Source organism: Geotrypetes seraphini, chromosome 6, assembly GCF_902459505.1.
Source record: "Geotrypetes seraphini chromosome 6, aGeoSer1.1, whole genome shotgun sequence".
Taxonomy (NCBI): Eukaryota; Metazoa; Chordata; class Amphibia; order Gymnophiona; family Dermophiidae; genus Geotrypetes; species Geotrypetes seraphini.
In genome coordinates, this window is record NC_047089.1 from 205880688 (window position 1) to 205892883 (window position 12196).

Genomic DNA, 12196 nt, shown 5'->3' on the forward strand with positions numbered 1-12196 from the left:
TAAAGTCATTACAAAAATGTAAAACCTTCCAGAAGCACTTCAGGATGGGCAATAAAGGGATGGGAACCACAAAACTTGTGCCTGTACATTATATTTTTGACAGGAAAAATGCTAGATTAAAAAAAAAAGAAATCAGCTTTTTTTTACTATTCTTTATTCATTTTTAATAAACTTACAATAAGTGTAACAGCATTTATAATATTTTAAACACAAATACAACACTTAATATTCCGTTAAAACTCTATATCAGAATTTATCCCCCTCCCCCCTACTTAATTACATTTTTTAAATTCAAGAAAATCTATCATAAACCCTATTCCTATATACTTTATTTAATGTTCAAGTCAAAAAACCATTCCCCCCTCCTCCCATTCTAGCTGTGCATTTTTAAGGGGAAAAGTAATATTCAATCATTGCAATATTTTGTTAATGGCTCCCAAATCTCCTGAAATTTCCTAAAATTCCCCTTCTGTACAGCTATTGTCCTTTCCATTTTATAAATGTGACATAAAAAGTTCCAACAAAAACTGTAATTAAGTCTCTTCCAGTTTTTCCAGTTACTTGTAATCTGTTGTATGGCATCCCCTGTCATAATCTGATTTACCGAATATATGCGGATAACATTATCTTTTTTCCCCCAGTGTGTGGAAGGGGAGAAGATTTGGAAAGGTTATTGAGTAATTATATGAGCAAAATTGTTGAATGGATGGGAGAGCAGGATTTGAGATGAAATGTGGACAAGTCAGAAGTAATGTTCGTGGGGAAATTTGATCATGATAAGTGGCCTAAGGAATTAAAAGTAATAGATCAGGTACTTCCAGCGAGTGAATCGACCATCCTAGGTGTAAGACTTGGGGCTCTTTTTACGAAGCCGCGTTAGCGGTTTAACATGTGTAATAGTGCGCGCTAATTTGCCGGCCGCGCTAGCCGCTACCGCCTCCTCTTGAGCAGACGGTAGTTTTTCGGCTAGCGCAGGGGTTAGCGCGCGCTAAAAAGGTGCCTGCGATAAAGCTGCTAACGCGGCTTCGTAAAAGGAGCCCTTGATTTAGGCTTCACAATGAACTGTCAAGTTGTTAAGACAGTACAAGCATGTTTTGCACAGATGCATTTATTGCATCGAGTGAAACTGATGTTGTCTCCTTTTGATTTCCATACCGTTGTACAGGCAATGCTATTGTCGAGGCTTTATTATTGCAATGCCCTATACCTTGGAATAACCAAGACGAGGTACAGGGCACTGCAAGTTGCACAAAATGCAGCGGCCAGATTGATAACGGGAAGGTCGAAATATGTTCACATTACACCCTATCTCCAACAATTACATTGGTTGCCAGTAGCATTCCGAGTTCAGTACAAAGCAGTGATTATTTGTCATTGATTCCTACATGACACTATACCTGAATTATTTAAGAGTAAGATGGCCATAATGCATCTCAATGGCCACTAATTTGGTCTTGGAGAATGAGATGTACAGTGTCAGCATCAATGAGACAAACTTGGTTCTTTTTATTACATAGAGCTTTTTGGACCCCTACACGTTTACAAAAATTAGATAGTTCCAAGTCCAATTGATGCTGGCATTGTAATCTGGAACCAGGGACGTTAGATCATTTACTGTATCATTGTCCCTACATTAAAAGTTTTTGGAATGCAATTTGGCCACAAATTAATAAATTGATGGAAAATCATATAGCAATATCATATGATACAGTGTTATTTGGAATGATGATGAGGAAAAAAAGTCAAATTTCACCAGAAAATAACAAGCTTTTATTAATCATGACAGGGGTTGCCATTCAGCATATAACCAACAATTGGAAGAATTATAATAACCTAAATTATACATTTTGGTGGAATACAATATGTCATATATTCAAAATGGAAAGAGCAATAGCAATACAAAGAGGGACATATACTAAATTTATAAAAATATGGGGGCCATTGACAAAATATTGCAATGAATAAATAATAGGATTTCTCTTCTTCTTTTCTTCTTTTCAATATCTTCTTTGTGACACACATAAAGGGGAGGGTAGTGAAAATAATTTTTATATAATATGATATAATATGATATACAATATGTAATGTATGATTGGAAAGTACTAGAAGGGTGGGGGGAGGGAGAAGGGACAAAAATATATTTAAAATATGATGTATTAGATATAAAAGTGATATTGTGTATTCATTAATTGTATTTTAATATTTTGTACACTTTATGTAAAATTTGAAAATGAATAAAAATTATAAATCAAAAAAAAAAAAAAAAAAAAAAAAAAAAAAAAAAGAGTGTTTTTTTATGGCTTGGACGCGAATGAAGACGGTTGGGTGAAAGTATAGCTCCGTACAAACAGGCTTAATTTTCAGGAAAAAACTACAAAAAAAAAAAAAAGATTTTACATTTAAATTAAACTTTGCCTCCTTAATCAAGTTGGAGAAAGAGGGGTGCCTTTCTCGATCCTGGTACGTTTTTGAATGAGAGTCGGGAGACAGAGGTGCCGTTTTTATTTCTGGGAAGTGAGGAGTGGAGGGCTAAGTACGTCTCAGCAGCTCTTGAATATTATCGGAGGAGACTGATTTGAGACGCCATAGGGCAGAGGAGGCTTCCTTTCCCCTCTTTGGCACGGTTTGAGTCCTGCGGTGTGAAACGCTGGAGGAGAGGTTCCCCGAGTGGGATTTGCGGGCGGTTGCTCGATGCGCGATCGCGGCCATCTTGGATCGAAAAAAAAAAAAAATTAATTATTAATAGACAAAGTCTGTGACTGCCGGTGAGCTGCTTAGTGATAGGGATAAAGGATTTGAAACGCTTAATGCCTGTCATACTAAGGAAATAGGCTATCTTGGATTAATTGTCCTCTGCTGGAAATAAGGCAAGGTCTGTAGTAAATCTACTGAACAATCTCTGCTGTTGTATTTGAAAAGATCAGATATAGGAGATTGTATGTTTTTCTCAGCGTTTGGTCCATGAGAAAAGGACAAATAAAAGGATTAATGTAATCTGAAAAAAAAAGTGACATTGAGATAATTGAGAGATGCTGAAATAAAAATATTGGATGGAATATTGCTCTCCTTGGTAGAGGCTGCGATTGGGCTTATAAGAGGAGAGCTAGAAAAGAAGGCTACAAATTTTTCAGCACTGAAGCTAGATGTCACAACAAGTTTGATAAATTAATCCTATAAAAGAATAACCAGCCATATCTAAAAAGGAATTGCTACTCTGAGTCTTATTGCCTTCATAGAGACTGAGATAAGGCTTGAAGGAAAAAAAAAAAAGAAAGATTACTGACATTTTTCTCAAAGCAATAGAACCTAAGACAAATAACTTACAGTTGCTTTAAGAATACTGAGAAAAAAGGGGCGTGGCTTGGACGGATGGTTGGATAAACGAATAGCTCCTTATATGCAAATAAATTAAAAAGATCTACTATCAAATATTTTAATTTTAAAGAAACTAAAATATATATTGAAATATGACTTCAACTAAACAAAATAAAGCTGAATTGGGAGCTGGAACATCCGGAAGTAATAAGAGGTCGAAACCTGAGCCAGGTACACCCTCTAAAATCCCATTACCAACAGAAAAAAATCTGGATGTTATGGAAGAACTAAGACAAATAAAAGAAATTGTCTTAGATAGTAACAAAAAACTACAAAAAGCAATGGAAGATGCTGCAATCCTAACTAAAAGAGTAGACATTACAGAAAATAGAATTTCAACATTAGAAGATATTACAGAACAATTAAATACAGATATGAATCACAGCAAAATCATATGGAAAGAAATAACAGAGATAAAAAAAAATCTTGAAGACAGCCGGAATCGTGAAAGACGGAACAATTTAAGAATAATCGGATTACCTGAAGGAGTGGAAAAGAATGATCCGATTGCATTCCTTGAAAAATTTCTACCTAAAATACTACCACTGAAATTTAAAACGGAACTGGAAATTGAAAGAGCTCATAGGATTCCAACACAAAGAAATAACACTCAAACAGGTCCAAGAACTTTAATTTTCAAACTTTTAAGGCATCAACAAGCAGTTGAAATTTGCCAATTAGCCAAGGAAATCAAAAATCTTAAATGCCAAGATTCAAAAATATACATTGTCCCGGACTTTGCAAAAGAAACAGCAACAAGAAGAAAACAATTTTTAGATATGAGGCCACAACTAAGATCTCTAGGAGCTAGATTTGGGCTCCTCTATCCGGCGATTATGAAGGTTACCATTGCTAACAAAACGCAAAATTTTACAGATCCAAAAAAACTACAGGAATTTATAAATCAAATGGAGCAACCTATGACAATCTAAAAAACAATTAATGAGTTCATACTAAAGAATATTGACGGTTAAAGATAGTTCAGAACGGAAAACAATGGAAAAAGAACACACAAGGATCGAATTAAAGACTTAAACAACTCTCAACATTCTCCTTGGAAAACAAGAAAACTGAAAAATACAATAAAATTCTAGAATTCTACTCAGAATAAATAAGATAAACTTACTGGAAGGAATGAAAATGAATTGAAACACATCTCCGAACTCAAATAATGACGAAGAAAGTTTTTTCAACAAACTTAAAATATACTGATTGAATGAGAAATTTTGAAAGCGGAGTCATAATAAGAAAGAGAATCATCCTTCAATATATATCTCAAATTTTATGTTCTTTTATTTATTAAGTGGAATTTTAGTACCCATAATTGTTCAACCTGGCAATCCTCTATGAGAGATAAAATGAGGGTTTTTGGCACAGGACTTCACTCTTATCTGTACAGGCCTCAGATACTTTAAAATCATAGATATCTAGAGAGTATACTATTGAGAAAGAACTTATAAGAACACTAATGGGAGTGTTAGCTTCTTTTAATTGACACTCTCTTGTGAATTATAAGAAAATAATGAGTATAGGAGATGGGAGGATTCCTGTGCTGAAGACTCTTGTTACAGTTCTGAGGAAAGAGGCTAAATTGGAAAGCTTTTTAAAGCAAAAATAATATTCCACCTGAAAAGAAACGAATTGTAATGAAATGTTCTTAGATATAAATGATTTAATATAATCATTCTTATGGATTTAAAGACATACAAATACAGAAAATAATCTTTCAATACATAAGAATGAAAAACTTTTTACTTATTCTTATAATTAATAATAAAATAAGAGAAAATATACAGAAATAGGGAAAAAATGGTAGTACTTTAGATAATTATTAATAGCTTGTCGGAGTTATCTAAATCTAACCTCAACCTGCGTATCCAAGTTTTCGTAATTAATAAGGGGGGGAAGGGAGGGATAAGAGGGATGGGAGGGAATAAAAGGGAAATATATAAGGTAATCATGGGAATAAAGGAAAAAAGAGAAATGAAATACTTAAAACATTGGGAAAATATACATAATTTAATACCTGAAAATTTAAAAATAAATGGATATTAAAATTATGTCTTTAAATGTTAACGGTCTAAATCATATGATTAAAAGAAAAAAAGCACTATCATTTTTAAAAAGGCAAGATGCAGATATATGCCTTATACAAGAGACCCACCTCTCACATATAGAATCTAAAAAGCTAGAAGGAGGCTGGGTCAAACAGTGTTTTTTCTCACCAGCTACAGGGAAAAAAGCAGGTGTTGCTATTTTAATTAATAAAAAATGCTCTGCTTCATTTAAACTAAAAGCTTCAGATATTCATGGAAGATGGATAATGGTGGAAATGAATATGGGAAATACTACCATGACGTTAATCAACATATACGCCCCTAATTCGAACCAAAATGAATTCTTTAAAACTCTTCAACAACTGATCATACCACTGGCTACTTCAAATCTTATAGTAGCAGGGGACTTCAACGCTGTAATGGATCCTTTATTAGATAAAAACCCAAGTAGAATTATGAAATCTATGGGACTAGATAATTTGATTCAATCTTGTGATTTAATAGATATATGGAGAATACTTCATTTTGATGGTCGGGAATTTTCTTTCTGTTCTCATGTTCACAATTCTTTTTCAAGAATAGATTATATCTTTACTTCAAAACATCTTGCACATCAAGTGACACAAGCAGCCATTGATCCAATTATTCTATCTGACCATGGTGGAGTGTGGATCAAAATTAAAACTACATATCAAAATAATAACAGACCAATTTGGAAAATAGATAATACAATGTTGGTTGACAAAAATTTTTGTGAAAATCTTCTAACAAAAATGAAAGAATTTTTTCAAATAAATGATAATGATGATATTAACAGAGAAACTTTATGGGATGCCTTTAAGGCAACAATTAGAGGACAAATAATTTCTTATTCGGCTTTTCTAAAAAAACAAATTAAAAAACAATTTTTAATCTTAGAAAAAGAGATAAAAAATTTAGAATCAAAACTTATAGAAAAATGGGAATATTCTATTCAACAAGAATTATTAAAATTAAAAGGTAAATATAATGAGATCTCATCTAAGATGATTAGGAAAGATTTATTTTCTCAACAAACATTGTACTATGGTAATTCAAACAAATCAGGAAGAATATTGGCAAACTATCTTAAAGCGAAAAAAAGAAAAACAAAATTAATAGCAATAAAAGATGAAAATGGAAATACATATACACAAATTGAACCTATATTAAAACAATTCTTAAAATTCTATAAATCTCTTTATTCTTCCGAAAATTATCCAAATAAAGAAAAAGATGGTTTTGAATTTTTAAAAATGTTAGAGGGTCCAAAAGTTCCTGAACATATAAAACGAAGTTTGGAAGAACCAATATCACTAAAAGAACTAGGAACAGCTTTGAAGTCCCTTAGAGTTGGATCCGCTCCAGGTGGTGATGGATATACAGTGGAATTTTATAAAACATTTCAAAACTTTTTATTACCCTATTTATTAAATCTCTATCAATATCAACTCAATAAAGGTTGTATTAAAGGCACTATAGCAGAATCTTTGACTATTGTTTTGCCAAAGTCCAATAAAGATCCCACTTTGGTATCAAACTATAGACCAATATCTTTAATAAATGTAGATGGAAAATTATTAGCAAAAATACTTGCGCTAAGATTAGCTAAAGCTCTCCCCCATATAATAGGTATGCATCAAACAGGATTCGTTGCTCAAAGACATTCATCTCACAATACCAGATTAACATTCCATATGTTATATTTAACAAAGAAAATGAATGAACCTACTTTTGCAATTTCATTAGATGCAGAAAAGGCCTTTGATAGAGTAGAATGGCCTTTTATGTATCAAGCAATGGAATGGTTTGGTATAGGTCCTGGATTTATACAAATGATACAAACAATGTATAGCTCCCCTTCTGCTAGACTATATATTAATAATACGTTTTCAGAAAAATTTAATCTACAGAGAGGAGTTAGACAAGGATGTCCCTTATCCCCTTTGCTGTTTGATATTGTTTTAGAACCCTTAATATTAGCTATCCAACAAGCTAAGGAGATACAGGGTATACCTCATTCAGATAAAGAATATAAGATATCTGCTTACGCAGATGATTTATTACTATATCTGAAGAATCCAGAATCCACCATTCCACATCTACTTGAATTGATTGAGAAATTTGGAAATTTTTCAGGATATAAAATTAATTGGAATAAATCAGAAATTCTTCCACTAAATATACATTGTACAAAAGGTTTATTTGATACATTCCCTTTTGTTTGGAAGGAAGAATATATTAAATACCTTGGAATTTTGATAACAAAAACAGTAGACGAAACAATGAAAATTAATGAAAAATGCTTATTACAAAAAGTAACAGAAATGTGTGAGCAATGGAATCCTTTGCACTTATCTTGGTGGGGAAGAGTACAAACGGTAAAAATGATGATTTTACCGATAGTATGTTACCAAATGGGGATGATACCAGCTTTCTTTCAAGATTCGTTTTATACAAAAATTAATAGGACTTTGACAAAATTTATATGGCTTAATAAAAAACCAAGAATTGCTCTAGCGTCATTACAAAGACCAATTAAGGAGGGAGGGGTAAATTTTCCCAATTTTTATAGGTATCATCAAGCCTATATCTTACGTCATGGTATGTATTGGATCCTCCCAGAACCCACAGATAATACTCCAGATTGGTTTTGGCTAGAATGGAGACTTATGTTTCCATTACGTCTTAATCATGTAATTAGTATCAAAATGCCAAGGTTATACAAAGATCATAAAATCTTTATGGATACCTGGAAAACTCTAAAATACATAAGTAATCTTACTCAAATTCCAATTAGTAAATCAACCAACCAAACTATATGGCTAAACCCCAAGATCAAAATTGGCGGTTTTAAAGTCATCTGGAAACATTGGATGATAGCAGGCATTCGCACTTTGGATGATGTAATTAAAAATGATAAATTGCTGGAGTTTTCACAATTGCAACAAAAATTTGGTCTCAATAAAACACAATATTTTAAATGGTTGCAATTGAAGCAATCTATTCAGAAAGGGTTCCCTGAATGGAAAGATCTTGCTAAATATCACAGTTTGGAATTCTTATGTTTCCAGATGGACTCAATAGGTCACAAAGCCGCACAGTGGTATAAATTAATATCCGGATATATAAATAAAAAACCAAAAAATGGTCTTAGAGACATTTGGAGCATTGAGATAAAACACCAAATTAGTGCATCTCAATGGCCACGACTTTGGTCTTGGAGGCTAAAATGTACGGTGTCAGCATCTATGAGACAAACTTGGTTTTTTCTTCTTCATAGAGCTTTTTGGACCCCTACTCGTTTACAAAAAATAGATAGTTCAAGATCTAATAGATGCTGGCACTGTCATATTGAAATTGGGACATTAGATCATCTTTTATTCTTTTGTCCATTTATCCTATCATTCTGGAAATCAATTTGGCCCCAAATTAACAGGTTGTTAGAAAATCCAGTAGCCTTGACATATGATACTATATTATTTGGAACAACTATGAGAGCAAAAAGTCAAATTTCATCCAGTAATAACAAACTTTTATTTATTTTAACTGGAATTGCAATACAACAAATTACATTCAATTGGAAACAACATGATAGATTGAATTATATGTTCTGGTGGAATTCGGTATGCCACATATATAAAATGGAACACGCTATTGCAACACACAAAGGATACATGAATAAATTTAAAAAAATATGGGGACCATTAACCGATTTTTGTAAAGAAGGATAATTTTTCCCATAAATAAAACTGGAAATATTTGAAGACCGTTAACATGATTTCTCTAATGAACTTTTCCCATGATAAGATAATTGTAAAGAGGGAAATGGGGTGGGTTTTTCAATTTTGATTATTACATACTAAATTAATATTCAAAGAATATACAATAAAATCGATTAATATATTATTGGTTGGGAAGGAGGGTGGGACAGGGGATTATTATATTAATGTTAAACTTGATATTAATATATGAGTTATTCAAGTGTGTATTTAAGTTTCTATTGAGTTTATTTGTAACACTTGTTGTAACACAAAAAAATGAATAAAGATTTTAAACGTAAAAAAAAAAAAAAAAAAAAAAAAAAAAAAAAAAAGAGTAAGATGGCCACATATCTACCAAACAGAACACAGCACTCTAAGAATTCAGCCTTATTAAAGGCAAACGTTAACCCAAAAATATGTTGAAGCCAGCGCAATGGCCTTTTGTTGCGCAGGGGTGAAACTGTGGAACTCACTTATGGGGCAAATATGGAAATATGGTGGAAAATGAACATTTAGGAAATTACTTAAAACACAATTATTTATAAATGCCTTTTTCTAGACATTGATTCCTCCTGACTCCTGATATTTTGAAATTCTGTATGATTGCTCATATAGGCCTTTTCTGGTATTGATTTTCCTGCGGCTGATACTTTGAGAATTTGTTTTGTTTATTTTGTTTTATAAACTTATGTATGTGATATCATGTAAACCGTTTAGGTTTTAAATATTTAAGTTTAAGTTTAAGTTTATTAGGATTTTATATACCGCCTATCAAGGTTTTCTAAGCGGTTTTACAATCAGGTACTCAAGCATTTTCCCTATCTGTCCCGGTGGGCTCACAATCTATCTAACGTACCTGTGGTATAAATTAATATCTGGATTTGTAAATAAAAAACCAAAAAATGGTCTTAGAGACATTTGGAGCATTGAGATAAAGCATCAAATTAATGCATCTCAATGGCCACGACTTTGGTCTTGGAGGTTAAAATATACAGTGTCAGCATCTATGAGACAAACTTGGTTTTTGCTTCTACATAGAGCTTTTTGGACCCCTGTTCGTTTACAAAAGATAGATAGTTCTAAGTCTAATAAATGCTGGCATTGTCATATTGAAGCTGGAACATTAGATCACCTTTTATTCTATTGTCCATTTATTTTATCATTCTGGAAATCAATTTGGCCTCAAATTAATAGGATGTTAGAAAACCCGATAGCTTTGACATATGATACTATTTTATTTGGAACAACTATGAGAGCAAGAAGTCAAATTTTGTCAAGTAACAACAAACTTTTGTTTATTTTAACTGGAATAGCAATACAACAAATAACATACAATTGGAAACAATATGACAGGTTAAATTACAATTTCTGGTGGAATTCTGTATGTCATATATACAAAATGGAACTCACCAATGCAACGCAAAAAGATTATATGAGTAAGTTTCAGAAAGTACGGGGACCGTTAACAGATTTTTGTAATGAATGATTAACTTTTCCTATGATAAGATATTTGATTAGAAGGGAAAGGGGTGGGATTTTATTTCTGATTATTACATAATATATCAATATTTGAATGAATTCATAATAAAATTGATTTTATGTATTATTGAATTGGGAGGGAGGGTGGGATGGGGGATTATTATATTTAATAAAAATGATATAAATTTAGATTTCTTACATAATATTTTAATTTTATATAATACTAATTTTCTAATGAAATGTTAAATTTAATGCTAATATGTGAGCTAATCAAGTGTGTATATTTAAGTTTTTTATGAGTTTATTTAATACACTTGTTGTAACATACAAAAATGAATAAAGAATTATAAACCAAACTATCTAACGTACTTGGGGCTATGAAGGATTAAGCGACTTGCCCAGGGTCACAAGGAGCAGACATTTTTTAAATAAATAAAAAAAAATAAAATACTCTTTTGGGATCTTGCCAGGTACTTGTGACCTGGATTAGTTACTGCTGGAAACAGGATACTGGGCTTGATGGACCTTTGGTCTGTCCCAGTATGGCAATGCTTATGTTCTTTGTTCTAAGTCTAAGACAAAATTCTCACACACAAGAAAATCAAATGACTTGCTGGGATTCAAGAAGATCATTGTGGGCAATGTATAAACACATGTAAAAGCCCTGAACTCTTTTTACATAGTCATACTAGAACTGAAAAAAATGTCATAGCAATTGGACTATTTCAGAAAGTCCGATTATGGTAGAACCCAGGATTCAACCAAATACACAGAAGAAACCCCAAACTTCATGATATCAGGCCTCTATGGCATTTACAATTTTCCATTATTTTTGAATAATGGAAATAAGATTATCTACTTACTGTGTTGACATAACTGATCATCTGAACCATTTTGATTGTTATTCCATTTATATCCTCACCCATAACTTGGTACTATGAAAAATAAGATATTAGATGCATTATTATTTTTTTTTTTTTTTACTTTATTTAGTTTTTAATGCCAACAAAAAAGTGCAATACAATTTATATACAAATAATGATAATCAACCAAGCACAATCAGTATCTATACAACAGATAAAAATTCCCTCCCCCATCCATCATTACCATCAGGAATAATACCAAAACAAAAGATATACCCCCCTCCCAATAATACAGCAGACAATAGCTTTCCTATAGGGACTCTGAAAAAGCTTCACTCTTTGCAATTCACTCTTAACTTAGAGCTCCTTTTACAAAGCTGCGCTAGCAGGTTTAGCGCGCGCAACTTTTAATCATGTGCTAACCCCTGCGCTGGCCGAAAAACTACCGCCTGCTCAAGAGGAGGCGGTAGCGGCTAGCGCGGCCGGCAGTTTAGCACGCGCTATTACGTGCATTAAACCGCTAGCTCGCCTTTGTAAAAGGACCCCTTAGAGACCAATGACTTCTTGATATTTATCTGTCTATCAATTTATAAGCTTCAAGAAGAGACTTTATTATACTGGGTCTATAAAGTGCCACACA

At 32.5% G+C, this 12196-nt stretch overlaps 1 protein-coding gene across 7 annotated transcripts in view; it reads right to left on the bottom strand.

Moving 5' to 3' along the window:
• The window catches only part of LOC117363119 (disintegrin and metalloproteinase domain-containing protein 9-like), a 141814-nt gene that overhangs the window by 110367 nt on the left and 19251 nt on the right, over nucleotides 1-12196 (bottom strand). For all 7 annotated transcript variants that reach the window (XM_033950434.1, XM_033950433.1, XM_033950431.1 and 4 more), the window contains exon 8: nucleotides 11557-11628. In XM_033950434.1, the coding sequence (XP_033806325.1) occupies nucleotides 11557-11628 (72 nt within the window). The remainder of the gene's footprint in view (nucleotides 1-11556; nucleotides 11629-12196) is intronic.